The 20,786-nt window shown below is 43.4% G+C and overlaps 1 protein-coding gene across 3 annotated transcripts in view; it reads right to left on the reverse strand.

The window, feature by feature from the left end:
* Positions 1–20,786, reverse strand: part of LOC118770489 (signal peptide, CUB and EGF-like domain-containing protein 1) — a 92,283-nt gene that overhangs the window by 40,122 nt on the left and 31,375 nt on the right. For 2 of the 3 annotated variants that reach the window (XM_036518204.1, XM_036518203.1), the window contains exons 5-7: positions 11,839–11,964; positions 10,280–10,396; positions 5,443–5,532 (exon numbers count right to left, since the gene is read on the reverse strand). In XM_036518204.1, the coding sequence (XP_036374097.1) occupies positions 5,443–5,532; positions 10,280–10,396; positions 11,839–11,964 (333 nt within the window). The remainder of the gene's footprint in view (positions 1–5,442; positions 5,533–10,279; positions 10,397–11,838; positions 11,965–20,786) is intronic. The other variant, XM_036518205.1, reaches the window with a different exon arrangement.

Raw genomic sequence — 20,786 nt, forward strand, 5'->3', positions numbered from 1 at the left:
CCTCAAGCACTGTATCACCTCTCTCAAACAGACTGTGCAATGTGTATTTCTGTTCCTCATATTTTCCACACCAATGAGGATGACTATACTGCTTTAAGCAGTCCTGCTTCACTGACATTTCTCTACATGTAGTGAATCCCCATCCATCTCTACAGCCACATGGACAGTACAGCTCTGTTCACCAGCATCTCCACACACACACAGTCTTTACAATACAAATTGGATTTGCCATATATTTTTCCATATATGTAAAGACTATGCAGTACAAATCTCTGTACATGTCTATGCCCGTGCAACACTTCCCCATTGACCTTCTCTCAGTCTTACAGAGACTACATCCCTCTCTATGTCCTCTGCCTCAGCTGTGGCTTCTTATACTGCCCTCTTCAATGTTTCCTTCTCACTGGCAATGTTCCCCACAGCACCGTCTATACAACCTAACATGTAAGGATGCTGTTAGTAATTACACTTTTTAGATTAACATTCTCTTTTGTAGGGTACTACGGGAAACTATGCCAGTACTGGCCACACCCAAAAGAGCATGCGAACAACAAGGGCCACCATGACACCATAACTTCTGGCAGCAGTGTGGCACAGCGCTAAGAAGCAGGGCTTGTAACTGAAAGGTTGCTGGTTCAGTTCCCCAATGGGGCACTGCTGCTGTACCCTTGGGACAGGTGCAAAATGATAAAAATGTACTGTATTTCTTTGCAATGTGGACAGAACCACCTTTGACAATGCTGTAGACAATCCCTCACACAAGATCTGGAGCGAAACTGGTGTGGGTTCAATGGGTTCAGTTAGTGGCTGATGTGTGAACTATGAGAGCAAAGTATTTTAAGCATGAAACACCTGCAAAGTGACTTATCAAGGTCAGAATTATGATGGATCTTAAACAGGATGAAACACTCTTTAGCTTCCCTCCATTTAGAGAAGGTACATTATGCAATACGGCTCTAATGTATTTTCAAAAGAACTGAGATGGAGCAAAGGGCAGCTGGAAACGGAAGGTATTCACACAAATCAGAGACCAAACCAAACTAAAACTTTCGGAATTCCTCTGCAGTTCAGAAGCCAGTGCTCTCACTGTAAAGAAACTGACAAAATCTCTCAAATTCGCTATCAAGTACACTATCGTTGCAAAACACGTACGTTACAGGAAGTATACGCTGAAACAGGAAAAAAAAACATGGCCTAATTAGGGCATATGCCAAGTTCCTGCAGCTTTCGTGTGGCTTCAGTCATGTCTATAGAGATTTTCATCCATTGCACAACAAATTATGCGTCATTCAATATTTTGTTCCTAAACAAACTGTCAGCGAGGGCTGGTGTAGCTCACAGCATCCACAGTGAGACACCGCTTAGATACATCTGTGCCAAGATGAATGGTTTATTTGGACTTTTTGGGGAAGGTCAATATATCACAATTGGTTTTCACACCACCATCACATGTGTTCAGAACGCGGAGGTTTATTTTACTAAATTCCTTAAATTCCCAAATTGTTAAATGACCATCGCCTTGAAACGCTTCTTTGTGAGCCCCTTCTCACTGAGTAATGTATCTCCTTGAAATCTCCTCAAAGTGTTGAAATGAAAACAAATCTCTTCTCCTGAATTGCTTCGAAACATTAAACCTGGGGACAGCGATCAGAGGACCTATTCAGAATCAGCAGACTGAAGTGACAAAGGAAGAGGCCTTTCAGTGATTGAAATTAGTCAAACAGCCTGGTTCAGTCAGTGGCTTTTGACCTCTCGAATTGATTAGCACTTTGCTCATCAACCCATGAAACATGTCCCTGAGAAACATGACCTAAATAAGACTGAGGGCAGAGACTCCAGTTACACATTTTCAGGTGTGCCTTTATGCTGCGCTGGTACTACAACACTGACCTCAGATCAGTTGTGATGATAAGTACAGCTGGAACACACCTGACCAAATGGTACCAACAGAAAGCTGAATGGTCTTGCTAAGAACTGCCTCCAAATATTTTCCTGGTTTATGCCGTATTCATACATGCCTATTATGGTGTAACTTTGATTCATCCACAAGTCCAAACTGGTACTTTTTGCTCAAAGTGCATGACTGAATAAAGTGATCCGTTTATATAATGAGAAGCAAAGATATTCCTACAATATTAATTGCTAGTAAAACCACCCCATGCCAGTTCTCTGAAAGCAAAAAACAGGAGAGGTTTTCACATGAAAAGGGTCTGTAAAATCTAACATGGTTCTGCTGGCCAGATGAGATCTGAGAAAGGACCCTCTCTGTTCCAGACAAACTGCACACACTAATGTATAACTGCAACAGCACTACTCAGATGCAGCAAACACGCTTTGGGAAAAGTACCACAAAATGCTACTACGCTTTTATGAGTAGATGGGACAGATGGCTAATGCAAAAACAAGCAACAGTTAAATGGCTTTTTAATCAGGTCAAGGGTTTCCGTCTACAGGAAGACAATTTCAAAAGCAAGTCAACTAGCATCACAGTGTGACGAGAATGTACGAGAATGAGCCATAATTCTTCTTGATAAACAACCAAGACAAGGACAACATTTGAAAACTGTGCATCTCTGTTCAGGGGTGGTAGTGTCAAGTGGGAGCTTGACAGGTGTGGTGTGGTGAGGTGACGGGACAGTTTGTCAAGAGTTGTGTAGATGGGAAGGTCTTTGTCAGAAACTGTGTAGTAAAGGAGCTTTTTCAGGTCAGAGAGCTGAAACAAGTAAGCGGTCAAGTAGTGCAGGGTTTCCCCAGTTACATCCTTAAGCAACTACCCTCTCACTACTTCACCACCCCCCCCCACCCCACCCACCCCCCTCGCCCCATCCCAACTGATAGGTAGCAGGACCTCCTGAAATAAGATCTGGAGCTGAAAAGACAAAACCTGTTAAGACACACACACAGACACTTCAATACATTAAAAATGGACAGACAAACAGCGTATTCCAGACTTGGGTCTCCACTGTGGGAGCAGTGCGGTACAATATATACTGCAGGCGATGGCATGACACCATTACCAGGCCTTTTTTTGAAAAAATTAAAATAAATAAAAAAGATAGATATAACCTGAGAAACAGATGACCAAAAGAAATGCTGCTCAAAGGCTCCAAGATCACAAAGGATGCAGTTTAGTGGAGTTTAGAGAGAGCCAGTGGTTTAGTAATTAGTAATGATTAGTAGTTTAGTCATGTTTCTTCAGAAGAGAAAAGCCCTGATCACATCAGGCTAGTGTGTAAAAAAAAAAAAAGTACTGAGCCCAGAAATGCAAGGATATGGCTCTCTCACTAAGGCTTAGCACCTTGCTCTATGAAAGATGGAAAACATGGAACTAAATTTTACTTATTTCAATGTTTATGTATATGCATAGTGAAACACAGAAAACACATAATCTTTGATGACTTTGTTTTCAAGTTTCTCCTTACGTTCCCATTTCTCATGCTTTCATCAGAAACAGTGGATGCTACACTGCAAGAGCTCTTTTTGAATGAGGGTATTTATCAAATACCTTTCTAAAGTGAGTCAGGAGGGCATTATTCACTCATGTGTTCACCCATCTCGTAGGTATCTGGAGACCAGCACTCATACAGAGCATATAGGGAGCTGATGTGTGTGTGTGTGTGTGTGTGTGTATGTGTGTGTGCGCATGCTTGCAATAGTTTGTTGACTTCATATTTGGACAGCGGAAATTTCACTTACATTATTCTATTTTAATATACTATATAAAATATAAATATATATTATACTAATATATCGTAATATCTGTAATCAGCACTGTACCAAATAAAAGTTGATTAATTGACTGACTATTTCACTAGAATAGAAACTCAGTGTCACAAACACTGTGAGAATGAGCAGAGGTTGATGAAAGTCATAAAATGGTTGTGACTCACAGAAATAAGCTTAATAGCAATAATGTACATTACATAAAACACATTGACGATAAATTACTGTTTAAAGAGTACTATAATGCTTTGTTTCTCTTTCGGTGCTATTGGGCAATTATCCACATATTTATTATTTCCCTTGCAGCAGCAGAACTTGCCAGCCTTTCATACATATGTGGTGTTTAGTTGCCAATTCAATTCCTTGCTCCGGTGTTTGGAGCTGGCATTCTTCTGTGTGTGTGTCCATAGAAAATGAAAGTTACACCAGTTGTTCTCCATGACTCCATGGCCACGATGCTGCAGCATATTTTGGTTACACTCATTGGATTCATGAAGGGAGATGGCCTACAGAGACAGGCAGTAAGTGCTGTGCTCCTAATATTGTTAACTCTGTATGGTTTTTTTGCTTGTGTTGTATTGTACCTCACTTGTAAGTCGCTTTGGATAAAAGCGTCTGCCAAATGAATAAATGTAAATGTAAATATAAACGCATCTCCCTGATGCACTCTAGCACTGTTTGCTAGGGGGATCTGAAAGTTAAAAGTGTGAATGAATGGGATCACAACAGGGGGCTGATTTGATGTTAAATTGTGATCCGTGTGTGATTTCATTGGCCCAATCTCAGCTCGTCTCCCGTGACACAGCAAACCCCAACACATTTCACCTGTTTTTTTTGTCACAAGTGTTCACAGGCGCAAATACAGAGATGATCATTTGCTGCAGCGGAAATAATCTGTTTTTTGATATTACCCCCAGAACCTGTGGGAAGCTGCTGCTACCTCCTAAGATAAAAATCAATGCTTTAATCATTGTATTTAACAAACAAACATGCCAAGAAGCCACTATTAGATGACAAGTGGCGGTCCCGGGCAATGAAAGTCCTAAAGCAACCTCTCTGAAAAAGACTTTCAGTGCACTGTGAGTGGCTCCAGATATCCATCTGTGCTTTCAGGACACCGAGATGCATGACTGATGAGGTGTGAGGTCACAGGAGGTCAGAGGGTTACGAGGGATAAAGTAAACTACAGTTAAATGCCGAGTTGTCTATTGTAAATTTAAAAAAAGGCCAAACTGTACAACAATGATCTGCCTCCCTGACTGACTGGAGACAACTGTGTAGCCAAAGAGATTATTGACAAGATGTTTCACTCCGCTCAGCTTTCATCCTGCTGGTGTATTGATAATTGCAGGAGACAGTGATAGAAGATGATCAGCTCACACTGAAGAACTTAAGTCAGGAATCTTGTCAACAGTGTCTTTGGCACAGGTACGCAGAAGTTGGTAACACTAAACTAGGCTTATGAAACCCACCTCTCTACATCAGAAAGAGAGGGAATGCTTGCAGTAGGGTTTAGAGCCACAAAAAAACTTATTATAAAAACCTGTATTATAACTTGTTCAATGAAACAATGCCATTAATATGTGACCCTAAGGGGAAAACAGGAAAGATATTAAGATCCCTTTTTTAAATAAAAAGAATAAAAATAGAACAACAACAGGAGGAGGAAACCAGCATAAGCGCCATAGCAACACACAGGAAGAGGAAGAAGAGAGTTACCCATGAGTAGCCGCCGTTTCACCCGCTTGTCCACATCAGCTACTGACGTGGCATTGAACTCAGAGCTCTCAATTGCAGCCTCATCTCTCTCTAAAACACAAGTGACAAGGGGACAAATATGGAGCAGTAGGTTAATGAGAAGCCCGATCCTCCGCCGCCCGCACAAGACAGTCTCTCTTGGCGTTTGTGCAAACCAAAGCCAAGAAGCAGGAAGCCGCCAAGAAGCAAAACAAAACAAAAAATAAAAACCCCGTTAGAGTGTTAATCCCAATGGTAACAATCCCAGAACAGATCAATCTTTTTTTAATTATTTACAGAAAAAAGGGAGAAGGGAGTATACTTTTTTTTTTAAAAAGTACAACCAAAAAAAAAAAAAAAAAAAGAGAAAAGATCATGATTTGGGGATATGTTTGTCGTTGGCCACATTTCAACAATGATTCCCTCTCATCAGAAGAGGAGGATGGAAGGACAGACGCAGGACAGCCCAAGACAAACGGCGAGAGTGTGGGAGTGGAGGGAGGAAGCAGGTGGATGATAAGAGGAGGAAGGAGAGGAGGAGAGAGTGACGGGGCGGGATGGGGTCAGCCCAAAGTGGTGTGTACAGAGGGTATGAGTCATAGGGACGAGACAGACACTCATTGACTCAATGATGACATGAAAAAGAGGAGCAGAAAAAGGGAGTTGTAGCAGGGCCACAAACAGTGGGGGTAGGGTGTGGGATTGGGGGGGGGGGGGGGGGGGGTCAAAGGAAAAATAAAACTAGGAAAAACTGGGGGAGGGAAACTAACGAGAACAGAAAATCCATGCAAACAGGAAGGGGTAGTCTGGGGGCAGTGCTGGTTGCCTGTTTGTCTGTGGAACACATCGCAACTGGCTTCAAAGGTCAACACTGGAAACAAGGTTCCAAAACGGGCAGGGCCCCGGTTACCACGACATGCAGATGTGCAGCTTAGCAGCGATGTTAGAATGGTGATGAACCACGGTGGGTGCCTGTGAACGGGGTTGGGGGGAGTACAGGGGACCTCAAAGTGCCTGATCGCTGCAGTCTGAACATGTACCTCACGCGCTGCGGTTGAGGAGGCTATAATCGTAATTTGAATGCTTTCTGTTCAGATGGGTTTTTAATCACAGTGGCTGGACAGGCCTTTGATGTGCAAAGCCCCTGTGGAGCAAGAGACAGGCAGGACTCAGCAAAGGAAAATGAGACACTCAAGGCCTCTTCAAAGCTAGAGTTTTGTAGCCCGTCATTAGGCCCCTCTTAAAGGGTTTGGTAGAGAAGGTGTAGGAGGTCAGAACTTCCTGCAGAAGATTGAATGGAGAATTCTTTTTAACTAATAGCTAGAAGTGTGTGGGGGCTGAGGTCTCAGTTTAGAGAGGTGTGAGGGCGTGAGGAGGGTGGGACAGGAGGGGGGGGGGTGTGAGGAGGGGAGTCCAAGACTCTTCAAAAGCAAACTAAAGGAATCAGCCAAAAAGCCCTCTGCATGGAGCCCAGCAGGGGAGGAATTTAGTGAGCAAAAAAAAAAAACATACATTACATAGGAAATAATTGTCTTGGAAGGGAAATTGAAATGAATCGCTAACAATAACTGCATAATAATTATAGCTGCAGTAACAGCCGCGCTCAATTAAAACAGGGAGACAAGGGCATTGCTATGAGTAAAAGGGAATAAAAATATAAGGGATGAAACTGTAAATAAGAAAATGAGAACGCAGGAGAGCTTGCCCCCATGCAGGCGAGTAAGGGCAGAGAGTTAGTGGAGGTGACAGTGGCTAGAGCACAGACAGGTGGAGGACAGAGGATGGCATGACGGACAGGTTAGAGAGAGGCATGCTCCCAGGACTGCAGGCGGGGGGGAGGAGGGAGGGGCGTGTGCAGTAACGGGCGGGGCACTTTCGTTTTGTCTCTGTGTGTCGCACCAGTGTGCTCGGGAGACATACAATGTACAGTTGCTTTTTACGTTGCTACACAAAGAAGTCAAAAGAGGGGCTGATTGGCTCACTTTTGTTGCGTTTTTGTCTTTTCGGGGGGGGTTGGAGGCATCTTTGTGAATTTGTTTCAGTCTGGAGCTCTAGGTTCGATCAGGCTGCAATTGAGATGTTTGCTCTAATAAAGTAATTTCATAAATGCCTTTTAAGCTTGCTTTTTTTTTTTTTGCTTTCTTTATTTGTCATTTTCCGATAAATTTTTTTTCTTGCTTTGTTTTCATTCTAACATCAATGCTCAGACAAGACAGGCAATCAGGAACTATCACCAGAAAGCAAAAGAGAGGAGCAGGGAGCCTACAGACGGTGCTACAGAGAGTGGGAAAGCCACAGAGCAGAGATGGCACTCCCATCACACACACATGCATGCACACACACACACACGCACACGCACACGCGCACGCAGACACGCACGCACACACACACACACACACACACACACACACGCACACGCACACGCACGCGCACACGCGCGCACACGCGCACACACACACACACACAAGCACACGCACACGCACACAGGGCCTCTCATCTGATGAAAAGGTTGAGGAGAGGCCCATTTCATCTCCTCGCCTCCCATAAATGCCGTTTTCTTCTCTGCAAAGCTGAAAAGGGGGGGGGGGGAAACGAGACAAAAAAACATTTTTCCAAAAATCATTTTCTCAATGATGGGAGGGCCATGATGTTAAATGCTTGTGTGCCATTTTTGTCAAAAGGCAACAGTCATTCAAACAGGAAAAGGTGTTTCTTCTTCCATTATTCTGGTGAGGCAGGAATGACATGACATCACAAAGAACATTGTTTATTATTTCAAGAATACCATCCAACAGACTTTATTGATTTTAATGATATTAATGATTGCTCACTGCATTTTTCTATAAACAGTAAACTGTGAACTCCACAGCATAATCAGTAAACACTAAACTACAAAAACTAAAGCCTAAATACTACTGCAAACACTAACCTCTACACAGTAAACTAGCTAAGACAAATAATCAGCCTGTTGATTTCATTTTGTATGCAGTTCATCACATTTATATTGCATCTTACCAATCTACCAGTAAAGGCTTTCAACAGCTCTCAGTTTTGGATAATGGGTGTAAAACTTGCAAGAAAAAGAGAAGCAACATCAAAAAAAAAAAAAAAACGCCTTGGAGTTGCCAACCCATTTTCAGTGGATTTTGATTTTGCAACTCGGCGTAATAAACTTCATTTAGGAGCTGTTTCAGGGAGACACTAAATCTCTGTGTCTCTTTACTAAAAGACACTCAGACACATTTGGCAAATTCTGTGTGCGCCCAGAAACACTTCAGCAAAAAGAGGAAAAACAAAGACCCATATCCAAGCCAAATACTGTACTGGAGCTGAACACTAAGGAGAAAAAAAACCATCAGAAAAAACGACTTACCTGGAACTGCTAATTTGTCTTCTGCAACTCAAACTCATTTCCTCCCTCTTTGGAGCTACTGCCCGGATGTGGCCATATTGACGACCATGTACAAATTATGCCCTTTTTGCAAACAATGGTAATAATTCACGTCGGGTCTGTGGGTGTAGCGCTGGCTGTGCCGATTTTCCATAGTAATGAAGTTGATTAATGTGTTTTTCAAAGTTGGAGACATTTCTATTATTAATTTTCCACAGCACATCTGATGTTCTCACAGTAACACTTGTTATTTGATGGCTTCCAGGATTGTGCCAGCTAATGGAGTTTACTGTAATCCCTAGTGTGTGTGTGTGTGTGTGTGTGTGTGTGTGTGTGTGTATGTGCGTGTGTGTGTGCGTGTGTGTATATGTGTTTGTGCATGTATATAATAGCGTGTTTGTGTGTGGTTTTTGTGTGTGTATGTCCGTGTGTGCGTGTGTATTTGTGTGTGCACATATGTATGAGTGTGTGCGTGTGTATGTGTGTTTGTGTGTGTGTGTGTGTGTGTGTGTGCGTGTGCGTGTGTGAGTATGTGTGTGTGGAGAGGGACTGATGTGGAATGCACATTTTTACATGTGCTATGCATTACCATAGGCTTGAATTCTGTCCATCTGATTAAATGTTGGGGCAATGGTCACGGGCAGTACAGACCATCTGTAAGTCAGTGGGGATGTTACTGTTGGGCATTGTTAATATGACTCACTGTTCAACACTCTCACAGTTCTGCATCTCCCGCAGCAAGCCAACATCCACGGCTCTCTCCTCCTGGTCTGTGCCCAATACCTTTAGACATGGAGCTGAGCTACGGTTGTGACTTAAGAGTTGGAAAAAGGAGGGTGCTTAACTTTTAAACTACATCTCTGTGTGATGCCTGTCGCTGTTCCAAATGCTTCTTTCTTTGTGTAATAAACAACTGAATTCTGTGAGCCAGAAGTGATAAAACCGGGCTCACTATGTCTTTAAGGTGCCTTGAGAAGTGAGTTTTTAGTAGTACTTTCTCCCTCTCCCTCTCCCTCTCCCTCTCTCTCCCTCGCTCTCTCTCTTTTGTTGAAACTGTTTAAATAAGAGGAGGCCTGGGCTGGGGAATGGGGCCTTAAGGTTCAGAGGAATACCTCACTCTCATCCACGCTCACACGTTCAGCTATGAGGGCCGTCTGTGTTGTCCTCGGTTCTCCTTTACGAGTCAATGTTTTAATCATGTGGCCCCATAATACAGTAGCTACATTTATCATCTCTCTCATATCTGATATCACAATGTGCACCTGAGGAAAATAATATACTTCTATCTGCCAATGGCCTTTGCTTAGGCAGAATGTTCTCTGTGCAATATATCTTCATATAGGCTTTAGGCTTCAGGCTTCAGGCTTTCAGGTTTTCTGAAGGGGAGTACTCCAGGTGGCAGAGGAATGACCTGTAATTCTCACTCACCAATACAGGTCCTGCTGTCAGAGGCCAGGGCGTACTTTTGATGGCAGCCGCACACAGGCCCAGAGTCCGTGTCATCGCAGGTGTGCTGGCAGCCCCCGTTTCCATAGTTACACGTCACTGGTGACACACAAGGGCCATGCGATAAGCACGGGGGACTCAAAACACAGGTACCGCTACTCAGTGTTAGCCATTCAAAACAACTAGGAATGTATAACGCTTGCAAAGAACTGACTCCAAAAAGAAACAAAACAAGGCTGATTGCTTCAGATTGCTTCAGGGGTGGCAGTGTGGCACAGTGGTAAGGAGCCGGACTCGTAACTTAAAGGTTGCCGGTTTGATTATCTGCTGAGGTACCTGCTACGGAATGCTCGGGCAAGGTCACTCAACCCACAGTTGTCTCGGTAAAGATCTAGACGTATAAATGGATAACTTTGTGACCTTTGTCATTTAGCTCGTATCCGGAGTGACTTACAATGTTATGTGATGTAAATACTCAGTAGATTACGTAAGCTCCTCCACAGTCTGATACCTCCCGATTCCCTTTGAGGACGTGCTTTACTTCCATGCCTGTCTCTTCCCGTGAACAGACTTTTGGAGGTCTCGTCACTCTTGGTGTGGGGTAATAAATTGGCGGTATCTTGAATGAATGAGGTTCAAGCCACACCCCTGACATGGTACCGATCTATTCACCAGACGTCCGCTACAGACACAGCACCGCAAGCTCTTTAATTCACTTACGCTGTGCAGGAGCCCCTCTGACATAATCAGATACACTTACTCATGCTTTTCACATGTCCTGCTCCAAACTTTATGCAAGTGCCTTTACACAAGTCGGAGCATTTGGAAGAAAGGATGTCAATTCTGGAGGGACTGAGCCTGTCCCGTTTAAACATCAGTCGAAGTTCATACGGTCACCACCTCCATGCATGATAAAACTCCTATCGCACAGATACCACTGCCCTTTGAGGATACGCATTTTTCCAGGCAAAGAGAAATATTATACCATACTTGTATCAAACTCTTTTTTTTTCCCCTGCATAAAGGGAGACAATAAACAAATTGAGGATTTCACAATATTGCACACTCATTTTTCAGAGCACACTGTGTTGCCAAACAAAGTGTAACTAATAAAAAACGCGTTTCGCCTCCAAAAAAGACACTGAGATTCCATTGCTTAACACAACTAAGAGCTGACGTGCAATTTTTGGTACCAATTTTGTGTCAATGTCAATAAATGCCGTAATTATGCAAATAGACTAAAAGCATGCAACCGCATTTTGCTGCCCCCAAAAAACACTGTATGGGTAAGAATGGGTAAATGTTTAATTGCATTCACCCGCGGTTAAATCCTGAATACACCTTACTCGTAGAACAGCATGCATTGTTCAGTCAAACCAGAATCAATGAAGTGAGGTATTTCTGTGGTCACCCATTGCACTCCAAGGTTTTAATCTGAGTGGTATTTGAGCTTCGAGAGCAAATCAAAAAGAATTTTTAACCAGTTCTCTTTTTTTTTTTTTAATTATTTCTGTCTGTCCTGTTCCCGCAACATTACATACATGTGCAGTCTCTTTGGTTTTTGGCCAGCTCGAACCCAGGTCTGCACTCGCAGGCTACGCCCCCCTTGGGCGTCTCTCGGCAGATATGTGCGCAGCCGTGGTCCTTGTTCATGCAGTTCATCCCATCTGTGAAGCACCGGAGAGAAAGAGAGGGAGGGTGTGAGGACAAAAAACAGTGTGTTTAGAACACTGGCCATGAGGACAATGCTGAAACGGACAATTCTCTTATCTAATGTACCCCTATCATGGATCTTGTGAAAATTATGAGAAGTTAAACACAAATATAAACTGCAAATGAATAAAAACCTATATGACTCGTTCTGATAGATTTTGTCAACCAGCTGCCAGCTTTTTGAAAATGTGTAAAGCGTTTGTTTTTATCAGAATGAACACCTTGCATCAGTAAATGTTTGAATTCATTTACTGAATGCTTTGGACTGCAAGACTTTTGTTTTCATCAAAAGAGGTCTTGATAGCAGATGACACACATATCATCAGGTTGATATTTCAGAACTGGGCACTGTATGATTATAATTGAGAATTTAACACCGCAATAAAAAAATCTCAGTGCTACTACTGGTACAATAATAAGATTGTAGTATATTTAAAATGTTTGTCCTGATGTCTTAGAGATGACATTTTCTGTGTATATTTTCATGACTTATTGAGTTGCACAATCTCTTACATCTTGCCTTTGAAAGCTACTGAAAATAGCCAAGCTGAAATCATAGGCTCACACACTGCATGTTAAGCTGCTAAATAGACATCTTTGTCCCGTCCCACTTGCATACAGTAACATATTTTGATACAGTTGGTTTTAGATTTTACACCTTCCTAAAGGGCACAAACAGCTGTAGGTCATTCGAACCCACAAGCTTCAGGTTTCAAGTTCAGTCCCATAACCACCATGCCAGTGTCACCATAGTCCAGCTCCAAGCATCACAAGGGGGTCTCATCTAAGAAAACGAATAACGTGTCCATGAAATGTCTATGAACGTGTGACTATCAGACCTCTATCAGTAGAATGGAGTAAACCCTCATGGGAGGCCAGTTGGACCAGCATGGCGTGGGACGAGGGGAATGCCAAGGTCTTAAAGCCTCCTAATTTACAGCAGAAAGAGGGGTGAGCTCTCTGGGTCCCCCATTACAAATACACACAAGACTGTGTCCATGGGAGTAATGTGGAGATTTTATGAGCACGTAAATTAGTTTAACATTCCTGCCACAGTTTTTCCCCCACACACAGGGGACGGGACATCGGGGTCCGGGCCTGGCCTGCGAAGGACAAAGCAGTCCAACTATGTGTGAAATTCAAACAGCACAGAGGAGACAGCGCTTCCAACAGATCAGCACTTTTCTTACTCTCACTTTAAATAAAACTATCAGGGTGAGATGAGACCTCAAAAAAGCTGGACCAAATTAAATAAAAGGTACCTCCTCTTTGTGGGAGTAGACACCCTGGTCATGCCCTCAGTGACTTAATTTGATGGTTGGGCGCACCTGATTTAATTGCATAGAATACTTAATTAACCTCTGTGCTTATGTCTTTACTCTCTGCTGCATTAGTTACTGAGTGAACACCACAAGAATACAAACACAACAGTTCAGTTTTTGGCATTCACAAAGCTCTCACTAATGATAGAGCAACATCATCTGAAATCAATGATGTCCATTTGCTGCACATTCAAGAAAATCCTTTGCATCTCTCAGCATATGTACAGCATTGCTGATGCACTTAAAAGTAGACAAACATAACACACACCAATGATTTACTATTTCTCCAGGCCCAGACTAATGTGACATTACATGAAAATTGTAAATTGATACAACTCATACAGGCAGGCTGCCTAAAATGTGGCCCAAACTACTTCTTTTCCAACATGAACAAGTCAAACAATTAAAATTCAAAACCACAGCATTACTGCAGCATTGGGTCAATCAATTAAAACAAGAAAACCTATTGTCCTAAATTATAATTATGCTTCTCCTGTTGCATTAGGTACAGAAGGAGGTGAAGGTGTGTGTCAGAACTGAGCCAGAGCTGAAGGGGTTAATGAGTGAGCGGGGACACAGTTTACACTGACCCGTGTTTCCATCACAGTAAAACCCAGTCAGCTATCACTGACATCCACATCCCTCAGCCTTAACACAGAACGACAGAAAACCATTACAAAAACGCAGCTCTGTCACCCTCGTGTTTTCGTTTCTTAATTGCGCAAAGCAGGCTTCAGGCGATCTCACATCCTGCTGGAGTGCAGAAAAGGTCAGAGCATAAGAAAAAAAAAAAGTGTAGTAAAAGGCACTAACGCAGCGCATAGGCAAAAGGCCCCTGCCAGCCCCAATCAGCTGCGGTGTTAATTTATGCCCTGGCACTGAGCTCAGCCTCGGCACCGCGCTTAGCACCGACGCGCCCAGGCGAGAGCTGCTGATCCAGGGCACATTTTCTGTAGACACCGTGTCCTTTTTCTCCGCCCCCTCCTTCTGATGTGGGTCCGCAGCCAGTAACATGATTTATCTAAGGACGTACATGTGCTAATAACTTTAATATGTCTGCTTTTAAATCTTCATCAGAGGAAAAAGAGCCCCCGCCAGGCCTGAAGTGGAGGGTGCGTAACTCAATCGGCTGCGCCGAGTTCTTTTCCCCGGTGCAGAACGGGACCACGCGGCATGGCCAAGGATAATGATATCGGCCTGGCTTTTGGAAGGGAAGGCTTGGAAAGTTAGATGAACTTTTAAGTGTTATTCCCAATCAGCAAGGGATCCGCAGAAATGCGTTATGTGTCATCGAGAAAAATAAATACTCAGACACCTGGCCAAAACATGACCCCGGTGGAGCAGAGTACAGGACCATTAGGTGGGGAGGAGGACGTCGCTAGCATGTTGAAAGTTAGGTTTGTTTATTTATTTTGGCAGAGGAAATTTGAGATTGCAAATAATAAAATTAGTAAGCTTTCTAAATCCAAAACAGTCATGAGCAATGGGACTCACCAAAGCTTGAACTTTTCCTACTATGAATGAAAGAAGACTAATCTGCTGGCTAATTTGCAAAGGAACTGTAATTATAATGCACTCCTTAGGTAGAGTACTCGTGGACAGTGGGTTGGATAGAGGGAAGTCCAGCATCTATTGACACCAGCTGTGACAGGCAATGTGACACTGTGTGAAATTCTACATTACATTACATTACATTACATCACATGCATTTAGCAGATGCTCATACCCAGAGCGACTTCCAGCGCAAAAGAACAATAGTGTATCCTTTCAAGCTGAATGCAACGGTGTCAGACCAGGCTAACAACACTCACAGACCAGTGAGTGTGAGCATAACACTATTCAAGTCCTACCACAGGTTAACCTGTGCAACCTGACTAAACAAGGGAAGCCAAGTATACTACCATACATCAGTCACTAGATCTGCCCTCAAAGCCTAATGAAATGGAGGGGCTTCAACCACACCGTTTGCATACCTTTAATACATCACCTCTCTACCGACTTGTGTGTGAGGAATCGTTCGGGGATGGCGAGAGGCGCGCACACACACACACACCTGCTGGCTGATTTGCATCTCACTCACACAGCAACGGCAGGGTGCTTCTCACACTGCATCTGCCACTTCTACACACCGGCATTTTCAGCCAGGGCCTGACTGCAACAGCCGTGTGTAAGTAATTTCATAAATTCATTCTTAGGAAAGCAGTCTTAAATCCTTACTAGTTACACTAGTTATGCTAGTTAAATGGATTAGAGAATTTGCATATAATACTAACAAAACTATCAGATAGTATTGCCCAAAACACTGACACCCAAACATATTTTACTTCAGATTTCATTTAAAATATATTTAAATAAAAAGGACTCTATTTGAATAAAAAAACTCAATGAATTTCAATTGTTGGTGATATTTTTCTTTACTTAAACTTACTTAACGAGTTTGGTCAAAGCAATGCAGTCTATTCTCATGGACACAAAGATTTTCGCATCACGTAGGCTGTTTCACCATTCAGTAGCTCACAACAGCTAGCTACACTACACAAGAGTTGCTCTTCACCAGAGAATCACATGCATCAAATGTTTTATTACTTGTGGTTCTACTGAATAAATCATTCTGTGTGACCAGGTACTTACTGTACTTTCACTCAAACCTAGATCAAAAACAAAAACTAAGGACATATATCTGAAGAAGGGAAAGGGGGGGAGGGAGGCCATTGTTACACCACAGAAGGGCACCACAGTCTTCTTGGAGGCCACAATACGGAGAGACTGCACTCTACCAAAGCCTGTCACCATGGTAACACCATCAATAATTTCTTCTTTTTTTTGCATCCTTATCCCCTTGACCCACTTGAAGAACACAGGCAACTTTTTTTTCTTTTTTTAAGTTGTGAATGTGTGGGGAGAACAGCACACCTTTCTTTCTTCCCTGACTGTGGCCCTGAGATCTCACTGCAGCTCGTTAATGGAGGAGAAACCTGTGTGGCGATCACGGAGGACTTTATAGTGACGAAGAGCTTTTTCCTCCCCTCGAATCCCAGAGAGTAAACAGATATTCATCCAGTGGCTCCCTCTTTTGCCCAGAGATCCTCAAGGGAGCAAGGGAGCATAGAGCACAGTAGGAAGGGTAGAGACAGGAATACTGCTGTTCCTCAGTCGATCCCAAAAACATCCCTCTCAAGTTCGCCCCTGTGCCTCCGATACACCCACTGTGGTGTATCAGAACGAGGGAGCTGGTATCAGAAGCAGAGACAGAACCCTTGGGGTATGAGCCGTATACACGGAGAGGACAGGAGAATGGGAGGGGTGAGTCACTTACAGGGCAGTCTGACACAAAATTGCACTGGTAACCAAACAGCCACAGTGTCCATTAACGTCTCTCATTTTACCGGCTGAAGCAACATCTGTTAAGAGATGTGAGGATGTCAATGAATGTGTTCTGAGGCGAAATTCATGCAAAGTTTGTATATAGCACCACGCATTCCTTTCTCTTTAAAGGTGAAAGTGGACGAGCCGCCAGGGCCAGTGCATATTGTACTCAGCACAATCCTCAGTGAAGCACAAATCCTTACTGAGGGGCTACCTTTGGGTCTCACTGCATCACTGGGGCTTAACCAAGTAGAGAAACAAAAGCTGCATTGAATAAAAAGTAATGAAATATCAATTACCTTAAACTTTAAAGTCAACACCACTCGAGATTTCTCTTTTTTTGCGGGGGAGGCACGCTATTAATCTTTTATTTTGGTTTGGTGGATGTTTCTTTCTGATGTGCTTATTTTTTCTGATTTACAGAGGGGGAGAAACACGAGAGAGCCGCATTTGAAAATAACAGTTGGAAATGGTTGGATTTCAGCTTCTGTGCTTGTCTTTATTTTGACTGGAGAGGTCATCAGGTGCTGAGCCGCTAAATCATTTTCTCTTAAAATACCGCCGAGTCTAGATAAAGTCACAAGCCAAGCCCCCATCCAGGAGAACTTGTCTGCTGGGTGCAAGGATATCCCTGCAGAGTTGTATCACCTGCCTTTCAAAACAACGTGCAGCCCGGTTGATTTTAGAGCAGGGGACATGCTTCTCTCGCTCACCTCTCTCGGCTGAGGGATGAGGGATGAGGTGGCGGTTACGTTTTGGCGCGGGCTTTGAGCCACCAGACAGAGGGAGTGAAAACTTTAATGGAGTGGGAGAAAACCCAAAGCACACAACAGCCAGATGATACATTCACATGGAATATGAGCATCTGGATATGTGTAGAAATTGGCACGCGAAGCTACTCATACAGTAGCACCTTAATAAGTATGAACAGGCTTATGAATTATGGGCGCAATAGATTTGAAACAATTGGGGCACTTCATTTTAGGAGAGTGAAGGAATCTGTTGAGCAAAGAATATATTTTGTGTCACCTCCTGGGTAACCTGAGGCCCAACCTGCACTGTTTTCTTTTAATCCATTTTTAAACTCTGTCCATCTCAGGTCATGTGATAGAGGGATCAAAGCCAGGTGCACTGAGAGACAAGGTGACATGTTGAAACCCTACTGTCTGAGCAACAAGGCTCTTCATGAAAAAAATCTGTGCGGTTTGTGATAATTGTAATAATTTACAGGTCAGTTTGGGGGCTGGTGATTCCACATGAGAGAAACGAGAGGATGCATTTCAGAGTAACCTTCCCTCTCTGCTTGTCCTTCTGTTCCTGAGATCCAGTTACATCTGTGAGTCTCAATGAGCCAATCACTGCACTGCTTCCACAGAGATGTCATTTTCTCAGTCCCCACTCAGAAACAGAGGGGTGACAAACCATTTTGGCATGCGATGCCTCCCTCTCCTCTTTTTATCAGTATGGGGAGGTTGACATCTCTCTCTCTCTCACCATCTTCAAAGGCCTGAAGGACCAGGGGACAGAGTGACTGGAGGACAGCATATTTGGTCTTATACTCTTGCTCTCTCCTTCTTCTAGCAGAAGTTCTGTGGCCCACACACCCGTACAGCCAAAAGAGTCAGTCTCTTCCCTGTCTTCTCTCCTCAACCAACCTATATCCCGAAGAGCAAGAAGACCTGCAAATTTAATCTACCAGTATCAACAGTAGTCATAGTTTTGGGTTGTTGACTAAAAATAAATCCCCATGAGGGGAAAGCTATCAGGTGGTTGATTCATGCTTTTAGCTTTAAAACTTGCGTGTGATTGGTTGAACCAGGCACAACAGGAAATTATAGGGAAGATTTACTGTGATGCACCAATGGCTTGCATGACTCCAGTTGCTTTTGTGCATTATGGATTGTACTGTAGACATCCCAATGCATCACAGATGTATTTAAAAACCCAGCCCATTCTGGTATCACTCACTTGGTCTGGTTGTCCTTTAAACCAAGCCAATAAAGTGACATCAGAGAAAATAGCACCATGTTTCCAACCTTCTGGTTCCCAAAGTCTTATTTCATCTGAACTCCCAGACCACAGTTCATCAAATAGACATGGGTATAACAGCAAAAACAAACAAGAAAAGAAATGGTACATTTGAAGATTTAAGCATTGCTTAATGTGTTTGTTAGTAAATCTGATTATGTTGCTGTATTAAAAATGCTTCCATTATCACTAAGAGTGACAGACAATGTGAGATACTGCCAGAGTTTTGATTTTCCTTTCTGGTTTCAGAGAAGGTATACTATAAATTGGTGGAGGTGGGATGTTTTACTGAATTTTTTGTATGCCCAAGTTGTAAATCAATATCTCAAAATCTCATTGTGCTGGGCTGATACATTTGACACATAACAGTACTAAAAATGTTGACTCTAATTCCACTTCCATTCCCAGCCTTTGTCTAAAGAAAAAAAAAAAAGAATAAACAAAAAGAACTTCAGCTAATGACAAGGATGTGATACAATAAGGAAAAAAGCAGATTCAGTATCTGAAGATAGGTCTTAGAGGGAACACCTTACTTCCCAGTTCAGATCAGCCCCTGAGCAAGGGTGCTCCCCAGTTACCCTGTATCCTGTCAGGATTATGCCCGAGCGAAGAATTAGCCACAGTAACTAGATCTGTGTTATCACAATCCAGTCCGTAACTCTGGACAATATTGACCAACCGGAGTGCCCGTTATTACTCCAAACACCATGGCCGAGAGTCCCGTGTCAAAACACCGCGAGACACAATGTCCCTTTTGTGAAAAGGAGGTCGGGGGGGACTGAACAGTCAGCAAAAATGATGGGTTCCACGAGCTCACTCTAGGTGGTGGGGGTTCGCTGGTGGGGCTTCCTCCTGCCAGACAGTGGTGCAGCTGCCGCTCTCCTGACCCAATGCTCCAGCCCTCTGGAACCTTGTCTTGTCACCCAACTCCATACCAGCAGCAGAACCTTGTCTTGTCCCCAACTCCATACCAGCAGGAAACTCATCTCATCTTTGTCCTGCTCTGGGGCCACTCTGAGGAGCAGAGCTGAGGAGCCGATGGAGCGCCTCTGCACCACCGGGTTGAGATCTCTGAGTGGTCCTTGGGCAGAGGTAAACTGCCTACCTGGAAGTGGTTGCGCTAAAAAGGCTGAACAGTCAGGCTGGAACGTGATGCTCCAAATCCAACTGGAGTTTGATTTGAGGGTCATTTTTTGTCTGTTCTGAAAATTCACAAAGTCCAAGGGTGTATCACAACACGTCAAGTGAGAGTACAGGTTAACTGCAATTTTTAGGTGAGGTGTGGTACAAGTTACCTGAAGTGCTCAACCAGAGACATCCAATAGTTGGGTAACATAGAAAGTCTCAGGCAGATTTTTTTTTTGCGTCCTCACTGATTTTGTGTCCTCACTGATGTCATCCAAGAGTAAACTGACTGACTGTCTGTGTCCACCCCAGAGTTGGGCTGCCGAAATTACTAGAGTTTCCCATGTAAAACCACGAGTAAAACCACAAGTCGAAACAACATCAGTGAAGGAAGCATCAAATCTCCACGCCCCCCCCCCCCCCCCCGAACCAACTGACCGACATCAGCATCCACCCCTCCCCTCTATAGCCCTCTCTCTCTCCTTCTAGTAAATTCCATTTTAATTGAACTCTGTCAGACACTCTCTCTCTCTCCCTCTCTCTTTCTCTCACTGCCAGGCTAAACCTACAATTCTATAAGTATTAAGCCATGAATTTCAATGAGGGCTTTTCTTCAACAGATGTCCTTCAGTTGAGAACCTCACATAACAACCCCTCCATCCCTCTCTTCTTACACACACACACACACACACACACACACACACACACACAGCTTTCTTAAGGTGATAGTGAACTGACCTTCAGTAGTTTAGACTCCCATGGAAAGGGCCAATGAGACCAGTAAGTCCTAACCTTTCCTGACTCCAACTATAAGGGGGGAAACAACTCTTAAACAGCAAAGCTTATGCATTCTTCAGTTCTGCCAGACCTTTCTCTTCCACTTGCAAGTCATGTCAGGTTTCCTCATACAGTAAAGCCATCTTTGTGATGTCATA

This window comes from Megalops cyprinoides, chromosome 23, assembly GCF_013368585.1.
Source record: "Megalops cyprinoides isolate fMegCyp1 chromosome 23, fMegCyp1.pri, whole genome shotgun sequence".
Classification (NCBI taxonomy): Eukaryota; Metazoa; Chordata; class Actinopteri; order Elopiformes; family Megalopidae; genus Megalops; species Megalops cyprinoides.